Here is a 19639-nt window from a genome sequence, read left to right as displayed (position 1 = left end):
TACTAGCCACTCTCACTAACAATTCTCCCTCCTTTGTCAAAAATTCAGCACACCTAAAAAGCATCTTACAACACCTCACCCTAAAAAGCTCAGACTTAATAGTAAGCTTTGACATCACTTCACTATTCACAAATGTACCACTAATAGAAACCCTCAATCTACTGAAGTCACACTTCCCCCCTGATATATTTGAACTATTCAAATTCACAATACATGCAGGATATTTCACATGGAAAGGGAAAATATACAAACAAATTGACGGGACAGCCATGGGCGTCCCCCTTTCCCCCCCCTAGCCAACTTTTACATAGAACACCTGGAAAAACAAGCAATCAATACAGCCACTCTCAAACCAACACTTTGGCTACGCTATGTTGATGATGTGCTTGCTATTTGGCCACATGGCCCTGAGACATTGAAAACATTCTTAGCACATTTAAATAGCCAACATCCAAAAATCCACTTTACTATGGAACTGGAAGCCAACAACTGTCTGCCCTTCCTGGATACACTCATCACACGTCTCCCAGATGGTTCCTTATCATTTTCAGTTTTCAGAAAACCCACACATACAGGCAGAACCCATAGAGCGAGAGCAATCTGTTCAAATGACAAGGCTCTTACTGCTGAACTGACTCACTTACGCCACACCTTCTTGGCCAACAGCTACAATCCACAAAAAATAAACAAAATACTAAACACTCCTAAGAAACCCCTCCCACCATCCACCACAGAGAACTACAACAAAACAGTCACCATCCCTTACATTAAAGGCACATCCGAAAAGATCTCAAGAATTCTCAATAAACATAAACTACGCACTACATTCAGACCATGTAGCAAATTAGCCACCCTCATCTGCTCACCCAAGGACAGCATTCCTCCTTTATCACATCCAGGAGTCTACCAAGTACCCTGCTCGTGCAATCAAGCCTACTACAGTCAAACAGGAAGAACTGTGAATATCCGCATCAGCGAACATAAACGATACGTCCGGAATTATCATTATGGGAAGTCGGGCCTAGCAGACCATGCTCTGGATACCTCTGCACACAGGATCAACTGGAAAAACACAAAAGTACTACACAGAAACCCATATAAATCAGAGAGATTGTTCTTAGAGGCGACAGAAGCCCTAAAACACACTCCAAATCTCAATAAATATGGCTGTATTAACTTGCCGAAGATCTGGGAGACAGTCATATTAAGAAAGAACTAGCACTTTTCTAGGACTCTAGTAATATATGATAGCGTTTTTTTTTTTTTTTTTTCCAGATAGAGGGCGCCAAAATCAGGACTCTAGTCTTTGTGTTGCTGCTACAATTTTGTTTAATTAAGTACACCATGTTGTTTTAGTCTTGCGTATTGTGACAAACAGTGTTTTTGTGCTCTGAAGATGCTGGTTATAATACCAGCGAAATATCAGCATCAAGTTAATAAATTAATTATTTACTTAATTTCTGTGTTCTATTATACCATTAAAATAATAAACAACATGAATTATCTTCAAGTGAGTTATCTGGTAATTATGGTAATGGCAGGGTTTTACTCCTGGAAACTCAGGCACTTCATCCTGCATACAGAGATGAAACACCCAAGATAACTCACCTTCATTCGAAGAGAATTCAAATGAAGAAATGAGGATTAATTCAATTAAAAATTTTTCACTTAATGCATGCGATTCAAACTCAGATTTTTCTAACTAAAAGGCTTCATTTATACCAACTGAACTACAGAGGCTCCAAAATTATTGCTAATAATAGCAGCATTAATATGTAACTTCTGCACACACACACACGCATAAACACTACTTACATGGGATGAATTTTACTCAGATTTGGAAAAGATTGACTGAAGTACCAGTTTTCAGTTCAACTATATTTGGGACTACCAAGAGACAACATCTCGACATTTTATATTGCAATAACTCTGATTGAGTGGAATACACACAAACATTGGAATTTGTAAAATGCACAAGAAGTCTCTATGGTTCAGTTTTAGTTCCAACAGAATCGCTTTTATTAGAATATTTCAATAAAGAAATTATTATTACCCAAGAAACCCATGGAGTCAAAGACTCATCTAGGAGGTCCTTTTATCAAACACACAGCTCATCATACTGTGCTTTAAACACACTCAAATTCTCTGCAGACACCATATTCTCAGGCAAGGCATTCCAATCATTCACAACTCTGCATGAAAAAAAACCTGCTTCCAATCAATGTCATCCTTCCATAATCATTCTTTCTTTTGCTGGCTACATATCGAAAGAACTCCCTAGGATTCTTTTTGGCTTTATTAGCTAACTGCTGTTCATACCTCTCTTTAGCTACTCTCACCAACCAAGTCACTCTCCTTGCCTGGTCTTTGTAGACCTCATGAAATTGGTTACTTCCACTTCTCTTATGCTGCCTCCACAATGCCCTTTTTCTCTATATATGTCATGCTTAATCTCTTTATTCATCCATCTCACACCTACCTTATTTAACCTTCTCACCCTTGGAATACATTTAGACATTGCATCTACTAGATAGTTTTTGAAAATCCCCCATGCTGCATTGATCTCTTTTCCAGCAAACTCCTTATTCCATGCTACACATGCTGATATTAATAATTCCCCTCCAGCTGAATGAAATTTTATAGTTAAGACATATTTAAATTATACATATTTTTTTGGTCATAAAATGTTAAATTGACCATAGATTTTTAATTCGTACATATGTTCGCACAATATTGCCTACCAGTTTCGCTAGTAACTGACTAGCTTTCTCAAGGCTTGCACAGTATAAAAAAAAAAATGATAAATGCAAAAATGGTTTCAGAATACAAAAAACGTTAGTTAGTACCTGTTAGGTAGCTAAGGTAACACATTTGCGTGACATGAACAAACATGCAAACGCGTAATATGATTATTCACGTATTGTAGTTCTGTTGAACTGAGGGAATTAATTAGATTTTTCCAAGTATCGTTCAGTATAGCCCCTTGATTTCTATTTAGGCTGCTGCCAGTATGTAGCACTACTGCTGCTTCTTTAAATAATCAATGTCTGTAATCTTCGTCTACGTAGGGCATAGAGCTGTTATTCCAGTCTGTCGTGTGGTTTGACGTTGAAAAGTGATGTGCTAACCCGGAAGTGATTGTTCTGTAGTGATTTACATTGCCAACATGTTCTTTCTGTCTTATTTCCAGGCTTCTCGAAGTTTGTCCAATGTATGAAAGACCACACGTACATGGAAGATTATATACACCTGGATATTTATAAAATGGAACACTGTCTTTAGGATACCTTAGAACCTGTCTGATGCTAGTAGTTGGTTTAAATACAACCCTGATGTTATGGGCCTTTAACAATCTTGCAATTTTGGTGGAAATTGAACCCATAAAGGGGATGACTGCTGTTGAAATTTGCTGGGAGACTGTTCTTTCTTGTTGGTTATCTTTGTATAGAAATTTGTTGATGATGTTATGATGATAACCATTTTGCAATAGTGTTATAGCGATTTGGGACAGTTCTGTCTGAACTTCTTCATCGTCGGAGATAAAGTTTCTGGCTTGATTTCTCAACATATGGATGATGCTCTGTTTATGTGATCTATGATGGTTTGAAGAGTAATGTAGATATTGTCCAGTGTCCGTAGGTTTTTTGTAAATGGACAGTTTGAAATTGTTACCTTGTCTTTTAACTAGTATGACCAAGAAGTGTAGCTGTTCATTGTTTTCTACTTCTAGAGTAAATTTGATTTTGTGGAGTGAGTTGATTCTATTGACAAACATATGTAGGTTTTCCATGTTGTCCTGCCATATGATGAAGATATCATCTACATATCTCCACCATATTGAAGGTTTAGGAGTAATGTTGGTGAAGATTTCATTTTCAAATTTCTCCATGAAAAGGTTTGCACGTGGTGATGACAGAAGGCTGCCCATGGCTAGGCCTTCTAAGTGTTTGTATACCTTGTTGTTAACTTGGAAGAAATTTGATTGTAGGCAAAGCTTGAACATCTTTGTAATATCAGCAGGAAAGAGATCTTTTATAATGTTCATGACTTCTTCTACTGGTACATTCATGAATAAGGATACTACATCTAGACTGGCCATTATGTCTGTGTTATCTTCACGTTTTTGAGTTTGTCAACAAAGTGTTGAGAATTTTTTATGTAGGATTCTGTTTGTCTAATTTTTCCCTTAAGTAAGTTTGCTAGGTGCTTAGCCAATAGGTAAGTGGGAGAAGACCTGCCATCCACAATCGGACGAAGTGGTACTTCTTCCTTATGCACTTTAGGCACCCCCATACAGTCTAGGAGTGATGGGATGTGAGGATTTAAGCTTTCTTTTTAGTTCTTCAGGCCAAGTATTCATGTTACGGATCAGGAAGTTTGTCTCATTATGGTTCTTCATGGTAGGGTCTTTGTTGAGGATTTTGTACATGGAACTGTCTGATAGTAAGTTGTTTATGTTCTTGAAATAGTCTTTTGAGTTTAGGATGACGGTGGCATTCCCCTTGTCTGCTTTAGCTATTATTATTTCTTTGTTCTTCCTCAAGTTCCGAATAGCATTCCTATCAAATGGAGTGGTATTCAGTTTTGGTTGTTTTGCTGTTGCTAGGATGATCGTGCTTTGGAATCTAATATCGTTGGCTACAACTTATGGTAGCGGGTAGAGACTTTTTTCAATTCCACACATAAAGTCCATTTTAGGAATGTAATTTGGAGTGATTGAAAAGTTAAAATCTTTCTTTAGGATATCTGATTCATGTTTGGAAAGGCAGTGATTCGACATGTTGAAAATCACTTTGTTATATGGGAGGCCTTTGTGTGTCTGGTATTTTTTCTTGTAAAGTTCTTCAAATTTTCTAATTTGTTTGACTTTATTTAACTGGAAAGTTTTTTCGTAGCTCTGTTCTATCATGTGGTCTATATTATTCCAGGTCGTGTAATCTATACTATTAAAAATGTCATCAAAATAGCTGCAGCAATTAACATCACTTATGTGTTGGATTCTTTCTCTGAGTAGTGCCAATGAAGTCCTTTGGTAAATTCTTTTGGCTTGTATGGATTGAATATGTCCTTACTGATGAGGCCAGAGACAGGGAGTGTTGGTGGATAGGGAGATGAAGTTTAGGGGGCACATTGCAAAAGTGGCTAAATCAGCTCATCAACTCACTTGGTTGTTGAAAAATACTTTGACGAGCAGAGACAAGCAAGTTATTGTACCTCTGTACCGAGCCTTGATAAGACCTCATCTTGACTACTGTGCCCAGATTTGGTCACCTAGGTTTCTTCTTGATGGGGAGGAGGTGAAGAGGATCCAGAGGCAAGTGACCAAGATGATAGCAGGTCTATGGAATGAACCTTATGAGAACAGGTTGAAGATTTGTGGGTTACAGAAATTAGTTGATAGGCAGAAAAGGGGAGATATGATTGAGACATTCAAATTGCTAAAGGGTTTCTGTAGGATTAATTCAGAGGATATTTTTGAGATCAGGACTGGTGGTGGGAGAACTAGGGGACACCTATGGAAGCTGGGCAAGAGTATGGTTAGCAAGGGTGTTAAAGCTGGGTTCTTTACTTTTAGAGTGGTAAATGAGTGGAAAAAGCTGCCAGAGTCTGTTGTGGGTGCTATGATGGTGAGTGAGTTCAAGGCAAGGTACGATAGATACTGTGAGAATGTCACATAGTTGTGTGGACATGATGTTTAGGGCCTCCCTCGATGAGTCTAAGGACGCCGTAATAATAATAATAATATTCAATTCGTACCTGATGTGTTGGATTCTTTCTCTGAGTAGTGCCAATGAAGTCCTTTGGTAAATTCTTTTGGCTTGTATGGATTGAATATGTCCTTTGATGATAAGGAATTTAGGGATGATAGAGTTAAACTGACCATCTATGGTCAGTTTAACAATAAGTCTTATAAAGTTAAGACGTATATTAAAATTTATCAGTTTTGATTTCAATCCGATCATTGCTGTTGTGAAAAAATTAAGTAGAACGAACTTTTTTGTCTAGAGATAAATCACAATCTACACAATGAAGTAGCAGGCACTCTTACAGAATAATTTTGGAAAAAACATCTCAATGACCACTTACATATGTTGTCTACATCTTGGTGACTTTAGGTATTTTTATCAAACACTTTAAAACAATAGTTTTCAAGAAAAATTATCTTTCAATGAATTAAGAAATAATTCATCAAAAAATTATTGATGAATTATTTATTCGATAAATTATTTTTTTGATGAATTCCATTCGCTTATTTGCTGTTTGATTAATTGTTTATTCGACGAATTCCAAAAAGAAATTAGTCGAATTGCAATTACAATTCATCAAATCAGTTGTCATTTGATGAATTGCCATTCAATAAACTCTTTTGATGAATTTTTATGGAACCAGCATAATTATAATTGATACACTGGTATAGTGTGCAAACTTTAATTTGTTTGCTTATTCTAGAATAAATGCTATGAATAAAAACAAGAATAGAATCTTATAAATTATAATATACTAAACGATGGAAAAACCTCCTTTAAATGTCTAAATAAATTCTGCTACTTATATTTGAGAAATGTATCTTTTGATAGGGAGCTAGCTCCCTATCAAAAGATACATTTCTCAGTAATATTGGAGGTCTCACTTGCCACTAAAGACACTTTCGTAAAGCTTGAAACTTTGGGAAATGACTCTTATTACATTGTAGGGTAATATAATTAAAGCCAGTCCTACATAGGTGCAGTTTCCTCATGGAATGATTATACAGAGAGGTGGGAAGGTTTGCTACACTGATCAATCTCAGATCTGATGGGTTACATTTATTTCCAGTGAGGGAGATAGTGCTCCTCAACACTGCTTGTCTCCTGAAATGAGTAAAGCGATTTATACTTATGAATTATGCTTAAAATGCTTTTTCACAACATATGATTCTCATCATTTCTATATATAACAATAATAGAGAATAACAATTTGCAGCATTTGAAAGAGTAAAGAAAAATACTACAATATCTATATTATCTTAACTTACCTCCTTTCACTACACCATTTGTACAAATAGCAGACATGGATGTCGTTGTTATGACAGTGACCACTGTAGACAGCAGAACTATTACAATGGAAAGAACTAGAAGGAAGAAAAACAATCTTGAATATGAAAAATTACTATGATTATTATTCAGCTACCTCTATAGGATTCAAGGAGTCACTACATTATTATCGTGCTGAACCTCACAATATCTATTACACATTTCCTTAAACACATTCACTGATAATGCACTCACCACTCCTTCAGATAACCCATTCCATTCATTCATTGCTCAAAAAGAAAAAATCTAGTCTTTGCTCCCTTATTAACCTTGTCCTTAACTTCCAGAGATGGCTCTTTGTTATAACGACTCCATTGTCTATTCTACAAAATTCACTTGCTAGATGTAAGTCTCTATCATATCTTCTCTTTTCTAATTATTTATTAAATTATATAACTCAGATTTCTTTACTCTATTCTCATACTGAATATTTCTACATATCTTGATATATTACTTGAAGTACCTATCACTGCACTCACTTTGCAATTTCCTCATCCTCAATGAAATGAAGGCCACCAAATCTGAGTATAATCATGTAACAATAGTCACATAAGGCCCATATGGATGAATAACTTCTTTATCAATACCCCATTGGCTGAGCTGTTTTTTACACTTCTGTAATGTGTACCCCTTACCCAGAACAACAATTTTTTGTCCACTGTAAACTCCTAGAATTCTAAGCTTGTCAATTTCTTGTAGCAAAGTCTCACCAAACATAGCTTGCAATTTCTTCAAATCAAAATGCATAACCTTATAATTTGCAACACAGAAACAGCAGCCATTATCATAATATGAGTAGGATCAATATCTGTGCATTCAAATTCCTCTTGCAGGAAGTTCATATCACTATTGCCAGCTACATGTAAACTGGACATCCCTCCTCTCTTTAAACTATCTATGATGCCAAAACCATAGAAATTAAACACTGATAGTGCAAGCTTCCTCTATATATTGCTCCTCCATTATTTTCTGATGCCTATCTGTCAACTATCCTCTTATCCATATCACCAACTTATTATTTATTGACATTCAATAACCTGTCATGAATATTCTATTTACAAAGTCCAGGAATATTATTTATAATAGCACTTCATGATATTAACAACACACTAGAAGAAAATAATACCCTTGACCTTATGTAATTCATGGAATACAGGAATCACATGTGATTCATGCACTTTTTTTTTCTTAAAAAGAAAATTACCCAAATGGCTAAACAGGACTGCAAAGAGTCTTCCCAACTTTCTCCTCCATACCATACAAAATCTAAATGAAATGTGTAGAAAACGAAGCATTTAACACAGCTAGACACAAAAACCAACAGTATAGCTAGAGGTTCATGGACAATTTATCGCGATGTGGATAATTCAAAGGACAATTTATCATGAGGAAAAATCATTCTGGAGAAAATCCATTGCGGAAAAACTCATCACACGAATTATTCATTGCAGGGAAAACTCATCATGGAAAAAATTCACTGAAAGTGTTATATTATTATTATTATTACCCAAGACCCCATGGAGTCAAAGACTCATCTAGGAGGTCCTTTTATCATACAAACAGCTCATTATATACTGCACTTTAAACACAATTAAATTCATTGCAGACACCACACTCTAACGCAAGACATTCCAATCATTCACAACTCTGCATGCAAAAAATCTGATTCTCACTCCCCTGCTCACACCCTCTTTATACAGTTTCCAGGGTTGACCTCTGGTTCTCCCCTGATCTACCATTGTTTTCTGTTGAACCTCTCCAACGTTCACTAGAAATTGAAACGATATTGCATTGATATGAAAACTAAATGCAGTGCAAGATAAAAGTCACAAAATATAGTTTTTTTTAATGTATTTATGTATTTATTTATTTAGATTTTAATTTGAATTTTATAATATTTTTATTCTTATATAGTGAAAGTAATATTTTCTTGACAGGTGAGTTTCCTAATTTCTGTCTTAAAAATTTATTAATATTCTTTCTTACTACAGGGTCTGTTGATGGAATATTAATATTTACAAAACTGGAATAGGGGTTTAGGGAGAAATGGCACAATATTTAAGAATATTTATTCTGTGGACTGTTCACTATTTTTTTGCACACTCAGACACCCAGCCAGATGTGAGACACACACACACACACACACACACACACACACACACACACACACACACACACACACACACACACACACACACACACACGCACATTTTTCTGAACTAATTCAGAAAATGAGGTATTTCAGTTATTGAATACATGTGAAATGACTCCACTTTTTCTGCATAGGAAAGATATGTGTAGTGTTACTATTTACAGAATAGTTTAAGATCGTGCAATTTTGAGCAATGATATTAAAGAAAATGATAATAAAATTACATGAATGATATCATAATAATGTAAATCAGCATAAGCTAAATTGCCATCTGTGGCTGCAATACTAGTCTTTACCTTTTCCTCCAATACTAGTACTTTATGACTAAGAACTTTTAAATTTTACATTTAGTCTTCATTACTGAAAAAAATATATGTAAAATAATAATAAATATTATTATTATAATAAATAAATATAATAGAATATTAATATTATTATTATTATTATTATTATTATTATTATTATTAACATCTGACCTTCATGGAGTTGGAGACACATTATGCTATTGCACACAGTGCTCATCCAACAATACTTTAAACTGATTTTACTTTAAACTGAAACACTCTAGGGTTTTTCTTTGCCTGATTTGCCAATTTCTGCTCATACCCTACTTTTGCTTTCCTTACTGAGTCCCTCTTCTGGCTTATTCATTATACTATTCATGTGACATTATTTCCATTATTCATCTTGTACTTCCTCCAAAATACTTTCTTTTTCCAGATTTCATGCTTAAGCTCCCCATTCATCCAGTACCTTCTTCATTTCTAACTGTGGAGTTACAACTAAAATTTACTGTAGTTATTGCTCGACATAGCATCCCATTTACACCACAAAACTGTAGCATCTTGGCACTTCATTATATGCTTTTTCCAGATCTACAAAATTTATAGATTCTTATTATATTCTGTTGATATTTCAACTAATTGTCTTACCTGAAAATCTGATTCTGACAATTTCTATGTGGCCTGAACCCAACTTGTCCTTCTTCAAGTTTACCTTCCACAATTTTTCTTAGTCTTTTCTCAAGTCTACTTGCATAAATCTTATCAGGAACAACACTCAGTAGGGAAATTCCTCTGCAATTCTCACAATGTTTTATTTCTCTTTATTCATCTAATCAGAGTAGCCAGGGATAAAATTTTTACAGTGGCTACACTGTAAAAATTTTATACATCCATATTTGAGCATTTCTGGTCGAATTTCATCTACTCCAGCATCCTTTCCACATTTCAGATGTTTGATAGTTCTTTCTACCTAAACATTGATATTTACTCCTGATTGCAATCCTCTTGAATGTTTTCTCCCACCTTGCTGTCACAGCTTGTTTTATTTAGCAATCTATCAAAGTAATTCAAGCCATTTGGAATATCTTGATCTTCAATTTTTCATTTCACCTTTATCAACTTTGATTCATTTTACAGCACTGCTTCCTCAATTTCTAAGCTTTTTCAGCAGCCTCCAGTCTCCAAGAGCATAAGCTGACTTACTTTCCAAGAACTTCCAATGCATTTTCTTCTTTTTCTTGACTGCCTCTTTAACTTCCTGAGTCCATCATGGAGTTTTTATTTTTCTATCCCTGCAGAGACAACCTCACCACAGGAAATCCTGCAGACTTGTGCTGGATTTAGGAGTATCATTTCTATGTGGCCTGAACCCAACTTGTCCTTCGCCAAGTTTACCTTCCACAGTTTTTCTTAGTCTTTTCTCAAGTCTACTTGCATAAATCTTATCAGGAACAACACTGAGTAGGGAAATTCCTCTGCAATTCTCACAATGTTTTATTTCTCTTTATTCATCTAACCAGAATAGCCAGGTATAAAATTTTTACAGTGGCTACACTGCAAAAATTTTATACGTCCATATTTGAGCATTTCTAATTTAGGATTTAGGAGTATAACATCATATGTATAAAGTAAAGAGCTGAGATTAACATCTCCAATTCTAATATCAAGTTTAACACCGCTTCCCTTCATAAAGTCAGATAGGTATCAGCAGTTTGTGCATGGAGGAATAGTATCCCAAAAGAGGAAGGTAACTAGCAGAGTGCCATGGGAATCTGTTTTGGAACCATATTGTTTAACTTGTAGTTAATGACATTGGGATTGACTTAACTGGAGATGTGCAACTGTTTGCCAATGATGCAAAGTTGGAGTTGGGTCCAGAAAAAATTTACTAAGAGAAGGTTTATTGCCACTAAAACTCCAAGTTTTGGTTTGGTTTTCAAAGAGTGAGAAGTAGAGATGTTGTGGCCTTTCAGAAAGGATCTGAATAGATTATGTGAGTGGGAAAATGAGTGGAGCTATCAACTTAATGTTGCAAAGTACAAGGTCTCTGCATCCCAACCTTGGTAGGTAAGGTTGGGATGCAGAGTATACAATTAATGGAGAATTTTTAAGGAAATGAAGGAGATCAGGATCTAAGAGTGATGACAAACAGAGACTTGAAGTCTAGGGGTCACATTGCTAAAATTGTAAGAACATCACAACAGATTATGGCAATAAGGAGGACACTGACATGCAGAGGCTATGGTAACGCTTTTTTGATCAGGCCACATATGGACTACTGAGCACAGATTTCGTTGCCTGGTTTTCAAGGGGATGAAGATATATTGGAGAGGATTCAGAGAAGCTTTACTAAGTCAGTGTCAGTTAGTGTCTATGAAATGTCAGGTATGAGGAGAGATTGATGGAATGCAACTTACAGAGCCTTGTGAATAGAAAAACAAGAGGAATATGACTGAGACATATACGTTGGTGAAGGGTTGTAACCAAATTAATATGGACGAGATTTTTCATAGAGTAGAGAAAGGAAAGGGTAGAACTAGAGACCATCCCTGGAAGCTGTAAAAGGAGGATTTGAGTAGGAGAGTAAGAAGCAAGTTTTCTGCATGTAGAGTGATCGGTGAGTGGAATGCATCGCCTGAAATTGTAATGAGTGCAGAAACTGTGAATAGGTTAAAGGCATGGATCAACGATTTTTTTTACATGAAAGAGGATGGGCTTCCCACAATGAGTCCTTTGACTCCATGGAGGTCAGATATTAATAATAATATTATTATTAATAATAATATTAACAGATGCTCTCTGGTTGAATCAATCACTGTTTTCTTCAGCATACACAACTGAATTTCCAAGATTTGTTTGGCTTTTAAGTTCTTCATTTTTTTTCTTGAATAATACAGGATGGCCCATAAGTCATGGAATATACTGTAGAAAAGGCCCCATCTTTGTGAAGCAACTGCATGATACCAGATTTTTTTTTTTTTTTTTTAAATTATGAAAAACCAAATCACATAAATGCCTCCCATTTTCAGCTTCACAAACACAGGCCCTTTCTACTGAATGTTCCTTGATTTATGGGTCACCCTTTAATTGCGTATCTCAATGTACAGTTTACCTCAGAAAGCTGCTCAACTTTAATTCATTTTAAACCTTTCTTACACACTTTTTTTTTTTTCAATATGATATTCAATTCTACCCTGCTCTAAACTAAATGTTGATCACTTAATAACTTAAACTGAAGTGAATTCATGTAATCTACTTATGGGGTGATTATGAAGAGCTCGGGAGACAGCTTGCAGGTGTAGCATGGAATGAGGAGTTAGCTGGAAAAGAGATCAATGCAGCTTGGGGGATTTTCAAAAACTATCTAGCAGATGCAATGTCTAAATAATCTACTTATGGGGTGATTACGAAGAGCTCAGGAGACAGCTTGCAGGTGTAGCATGGAATGAGGAGTTAGCTGGAAAAGAGATCAATGCAGCTTGGGGGATTTTCAAAAACTATCTAGCAGATGCAATGTCTAAATGTATTCCAAGGGTGAGAAGGTTAAATAAGGTAGGTGTGAAATGGATGAATAAAGAGATTAACCATGCGATACAGAGAAAAGGGGCATTATGGAGGCTGCATAAGAGAAGTGGAAATAACCAATTCCATGAGGACCACAAAGACCAGGCAAGGCAGGTAACTTGGTTGGTGAGGGATAGCTAAAGAGAGGTATGAACAGCAGTTAGCTAATGAAGCCAAAAAGAATCCTAAGGAGTTCTTTCGATATGAAGACAGCAAAAGAAAGAATGATTATGGAGGGATGGCATTGATTGGCGAAAATGGTATAAAGACAGCTGTTGCAGAAAGTGTGGTGGAGATACTAAATGAGCAAACTTAATAATAATATTAACACCTCTTGCTCATTTACAGTCATTCTCTCTTCCCCATCATCAACTACTCTCAATCTCTCCATGAAATCACATTCACAAGATTGAAAGACCGTTATGAACATGACTTCATGGAGAGATTGAGAGCAGTCAATGATGGGGAAGAGAGAGACTAACTGTAAGTGAGCAAGAGGTGTATGGGAGTTGAGAAAACTAGATGTAAATAAGATTGTGGGACTTGATGATATATCACCATGTATTCTGAAGGAATGTGCCAGAGAGTTGACACCTGCCTTGACATATTTTTTTAATACGAGTCTTGCATTCGGTCAAGTTCCTAAGGAGTGGAAGGAGGGCAAGATTGTGCCACTTCATAAAGGAGGCGATACAACTCAAGCATCAAGCTATAGGCGTATCTGTGTGTCAGCTGTTGTAGTTAAGTTGTTGGAGAAGCTTGTGAGAACTAGGATCCAGAATTTGGTTGACAACAATGGTATTATCTTTGATGAATAGCATGGAATTGCTAAAGGAAGTTCATGTTTTAGTAATCTACTACTTATTACAATAAGGTGACTGCTTCCATGGACAGAGGAGAAGGATACACAGTAATATACTTAGATTTTGCAAAGGCTTTTGATAGATTACTGAAGGATAAGTTGGTAGTCAAACTAGAGTGGATGGGGTTGGATATTAGATTGGTGCTTTGGATTGGAGACTGGCTATCTGATAGGTATTAACAAGTTGTGTATGGGGAGCAATATCCAGGAAAAGGAAAGTTAGTAGTGGTGTGCCTCAGAGTCTGTTTTAGGGGGTCATTGCTGTTTAACTTGTATATTAATGATATTGGTGAAGACTTGGATGGAGATATTCAGTTGTTTGCAGACGATGCAAAGTTGGGACGAACCATAAAGAGTAGTGAAGATGTTTTGGCCTTACAAGAAGACTTGAATAAATTGAGTGATTGGGCACAGAAATGGGGATGTGAGTTCAATGTTGCAAAATGTAAGGTTTTAAAATTTGGAAAACAAACATGGGATGCAGAATTTATGCTTGTTGAGAATATATTGTTGGAGGTAGAGGAAATAAGAGATTTGGGGGTGATAGTGGATAAGGATCTAAAATTTAGGGGATACATCGCCAAAACTGTGAAGACACAAAGGCTTCTGGGAATAATGCGGAGGACACTGACATGTAGAAGTAGGGAGATTCTTGTTCTGTTGTATAAGGCTTTGATTAGGCCACACATGGACTATTGTGCCCAGATTTGGTCACTGGGTTTTCAGAAGGATGAAGAGATGTTGGAAAGGGTCCAAAGGCAACTGACTAAGGTAGTTTCTGACCTCTGGAATGTCGAGTATGAGGAAAGATGGAGAAGATGTAATTTGCAGAGTCTGGTGGGGAGGAGGAAGAAGGGAGATATGATAGAGACCTACAAGTTATTAAGGGGTTGTTATAGGATCAATGCTGGAGAGGTTCTACAGAAAATAGTGAGAGATCAGGGGGGAGAACCATAGGTCATCCCTGGAAGCTGTATAAGAAGGGTGTGAGTAGGGGAGTGAGAAGCAGGGTTTTTTCATGCAGAGTTGTGAATGATTGGAATGCCTTGCCTGATAATATGGTGTCTGCAGAGAATTTGAGTGTGTTTAAAGCACGGCATGATGAGCTGTGTGTTTGATAAGTCTTTGACTCCATGGGGAGTCTTGGGTAATAATAATAATATCCTGCTTACTGCAGGGCAGAAATGGATTGAAAGAGATCCATTTGGTCTCTAGGGAAGAGTTTCAGATTGTCTGACCATTTGCCTATCTGTGGTATAAATGTATGATGGCCATTTCTGATCCAGATGATACCTCCACCACACACACACACACACACACACACACACACACACACACACACACACACACACAAAACACTGCTGCAATTCCACTCAAATGCTGAAAACCTGTGCTTCAGAATAAAATATATATCACTTCAAATGCTCTCTCATACTCAGTTGATAATTATCTTGTAGCGTGAAAAAAATCTATAGTCAACCCATTCCAAAAAAATAGAGATAAAAGTTTAACATCAAATTATTGATTAATTCGCTTCACCTTATTCCTTTCCTTTCGAAAGTAATGGAGAGAGAGAGAGAGAGAGAGAGAGAGAGTTGTTATCAGTCAATTTCTTCACTTCCAGAGGCTCCACAGCTTACAGCATTACATGGGATCTCCTGGTCAACATTAGCTAACTCCAGACAAACACTATGGAAAGGTTTTCAGAAACCTATGCAGTAATTCTTTGACATTTCCAGGACATTTGATTGGATTTTGGATAGAGGTCTGCTAAAGACTAATAATACACAGCTTGCCTTCCATTCTACACAATACGTAAATAAGCTATTTGTCTCTATGGACATTCACAGCATTCCAGTGAATAGCCTTCTTTGTTCAGATTTCTCCATCAGTGTGGAGTGTCCCAAGGGCTCTGTTCTTTCACCTATCCTCTTTCTTTCATCTTTACATGTTTTATTTCTTTAAAAATTCCACCCACAAGAAAGTTGCAAACTTATAGCAGCATATTTTAATATGCTATAGATTTAAAATTCATCCAGAACCATACTCAAGAGGCCAAACAAGATAATTTTTCAAGCATCTCAAGGCTTCAATAAGCAGGATAGCAGTTTCACACAGCTGATGAAATATATCCACAAAATATATAGCAGGATAGCAGTCTCACACAGATGATGAAATATATCCACCAAATGTATTTCATCACCTGTGTGATGAAATTCATTTGGTAAAATACCCTAAAAATGAATCTTCTTCATTTACCTCAAACCTTACCCATAATTTTGTTGTCATTACTACAATCCATTCTTTCCATTCATTTGACAAACAGTGCACATAAAAGATTCCAAATTTCAAAATATTTTATAAACAATGCCTTAAACACTCATCTCCATATCATTCTTTGGTGGGATAAGGATAACCTGGTCACCTTTACTGCTATGAAATCACAGTTCTGTCTTCTCTCACGAAAAAAATATCTCAATTCACCTACTCTTATTTTCAATAATACTCAGATTCTCAGGCTAAAATCTCCCTTCTTGAGCCTCTTAGTTCTTCCTGCCAAACACATCCATAGTCTTCTCAGCCTCCAGAACAAATTATGGTTTCCTTTGCCACTCAAGACATTGTTTCTCACCTGTTCAGATGCTTACTATGTACAAATCCCAAATCCACCTAACATTAAAATACTCTGTCTCATATTTGGGATGTGCACTAAAAACTCCCTAAAATTTCTTGATGTCATTCGGAAGAGAGTATGTTGGATAATTTGATTAATCAGTGATACCTTTCTCATATACATTTTCCAACTGCTATCTTATAGACAGTTGTTTCTACCTTGTCTCTTCTATAGGTACTCATATGGATGCTGTTCCAATAAACTGATATCCATCATTACTATACTTTTTGGTATACCTCTAATAAAACAAAGAGAAGCTGCTCAACATCAGTTAACAGCCCACTGAACTTTCTCCTCTTTCATTTCATCACCCCTATTATCAGACATGTCCTCTCAAATTGTTTCCCAATGACTACAATCCCCCAGTTATTCCAAAAAAGAAAAATCAATACGTTCCTTTATTCTTAAACCCACACCACGTCACAGCTTGGTTGTGCTACAGTTCAGAAGCTTCTCATACACAGGATCAACATAGAAAAAAGGAAAAAAAAATGAAAGCATGAATTCTCCCTTCACATATGATTCCAGATAATTTCCATTCTTGTTATTTTTACTGCTTTATATTTCTGAAGTTTCTATGAACTAAAAGTTTCCATGTGTTGAGACTTAAGTGCTGTGAAGAATTCATGTTGGAGGTTTAATGAAATATTATCAGCACTGAGAAAGGATTAAAACTAATTTTAATGCTTCCAATATTTCGTCTCAGTCACAGAGACATCTTCAGGGATTACAAATAACTTTTTGTAACAACACACACAAATACGATACAATACAATGAAAAGGAAAACAAGTGAGTGAAACTAAAGTCCTATCTAGGTGGTGTGCTCTATGGGCATTTGCAGGTGGCCTAGGTTGTAAAGAGGGATCTCTGATAATTAATGTTTCCCAAATTTTGGGAAGTTTTATGCAGCAGTATTTGTTTAAATTAGGTTGATCCCTGAGTGAAGATTCAAAAATCAGTCTTTCTTTTTTGAATTTACTATGGTGGAGCATGGTGGCTTTTTTCCAGGAGATCCTGTGGGTTGTATCCAAAACATGAACTAAACGTTTGTATGAATCTACTGCAGCCGTTACTAAACTTGTAGTAAAAGATACAAGTAAAAAGTACTGTAATACAAAACAAATCGACCTGGTGCCCAATTTTACAGATGAGGGTCCATTAGGGACCTCAACTAGACATACAGTTTCCACAAAAGAATGCCAGTATTATTTTATTAAATGCAAATATTAATTGGGGGGAAAAATAAAGTTTAATTTAAACTCATTTAAAGTTTTTATTTAGTATATTATTTCCAGGACTTTGTGAAATCACAAGCCTCATCAAATAGGACAAATCTCTACAGACCACAATGCATGTCATACTTTGCCTTGAAGAACACATTTAGTGTTGTGCACTTCTTTTCACTCACATGACTCTTATACAGTTTCCAAGAATGATCTTGTTTCCCACTACTCATTATCCTATACAATATTTTCCTATAATTATATGATAAGACTCCACTCACCCACTTTTCTAATTATATTTCCTCTATGAGCCAAGCTGTGTAGAGCAGATTCTCTTATACTTGAGTATGTCTTCATATTCAACATTACAAAGTCCTGAGATAGTCTTAACTAATCATCTCTTATTCTCTCTCTTAATGTTTCCCTTATCACCCAAATATCAAGGTGTCCAGATTTGTACACAGAAATCTGAATATGGCTGGATCAGGACCTTACAGAATGGGACTGTTATTTCCTATCTCTACTTGCCATCTTTTGCATTATGGCAACATAATGCAAAAGAAGTTTTCAAGGTAACAGGTGCAACTTTTGCAATGTATTACTAAGCTTCAGTTCTCTATTCTTCAACAATCCCAAATTCTCTGCTTCCTACACCTCCTGTAGCAAACTTCCATTAACAGAATACACCTTCCATCTCCTCCATCCAAAACACATAGCATTGCACAACAGTAAACTGATATTCCCATTCATCCAACAAAAGCACCTACAAATTGAAGCCTTGTAATAACAAAAGTACATTAGAGCTGTCTGCCATGACTCTCCTTAGTATAGAATCATCTGCAAACAACTGAATATCTTCTCTGAAACCTTAAACTACTGTATATTATCAGTATATAAATGAAACAAAGCAGTCCCAAAGGGTACCACTAGAACAGCTTTCTCAGAAGAGAAAGGTGACAAGTGAAGTGTTCTCTTTGTCATCCCAATACATAAACTGGCTTTTAACTGACTAATCATCCCTGTCCTTCTCAATTGTTTGTCATGCAATATGAGGCTGCAAAACAATAACACATCATTTCCAAGTAATATAATGATTATGAAGAAAGATGGCACCTGTTATGTTTTTTGAAGGAGGTTGTAATCCTAGGATAAAGTGATGTTAAGAAGACTGTTGTTATTATTACTTCTTGAGCATCTCCATAGTTAACATCATAAGAGATTCACTCTAACCACATTCTAATAGCACATCAGATTACATGGATGGCTCTAGAAGAAACTACTGACCAGTGGAGATAAGGAGGTTATTATTCTCCTTTATAAGGCTTTAAGCCACTTTTGGACTATTGCACCCAGATCTGTTCCCCTAAATTTTGAGGCATATGATAGGTATTGTGTGAACCACTGTTCACACAATACCTATCATATCCTACCTTGAAATCTTTCACCAAGTAAGCCCTCACAACAACCTCTGCCAATCCATTCCAACCATTCACCCCACCCCAAAGCAAAAAATCTAGTCCTAACACCCTTACTAACCACACTCCTATACAATTATTCTATATGGGAGAAGACGAGTTTCGCACCGGATACTGTGTTTAGTGTCAATACTATGTTGTGCCAGACCAGACTTTGAGGTTTCATGTATTCAATATAATACTGATATTCATTAATTCTTTTTTCCACAGAACAGCCTATCTGCCCAAAATATATTAGATTACATTCACAAGGTATCTGGTAAACGCCAACCAATGATAGAGGTGACAGTTTGTCTTTTGCAGATGGTAACATATGAGAAATTTTGTTGAT

The 19639-nt window shown here is 36.1% G+C and overlaps 1 protein-coding gene across 1 annotated transcript in view; it reads right to left on the bottom strand.

Moving 5' to 3' along the window:
- LOC150099699 (solute carrier family 12 member 2-like) overlaps positions 1–19639 on the bottom strand; it is a 497862-nt gene that overhangs the window by 447647 nt on the left and 30576 nt on the right. Inside the window, exon 3 of the mRNA XM_090403480.1 lies at positions 7016–7111. Within this exon, the coding sequence (XP_090259606.1) occupies positions 7016–7111 (96 nt within the window). The remainder of the gene's footprint in view (positions 1–7015; positions 7112–19639) is intronic.

This window comes from Typopeltis vanoorti, chromosome 14, assembly GCF_054136105.1.
Source record: "Typopeltis vanoorti isolate ZY-2024b chromosome 14, IOZ_Tvanoo_1.0, whole genome shotgun sequence".
Classification (NCBI taxonomy): domain Eukaryota; kingdom Metazoa; phylum Arthropoda; class Arachnida; order Uropygi; family Thelyphonidae; genus Typopeltis; species Typopeltis vanoorti.
This window is presented reverse-complemented; position numbering and strand designations above follow the sequence as displayed.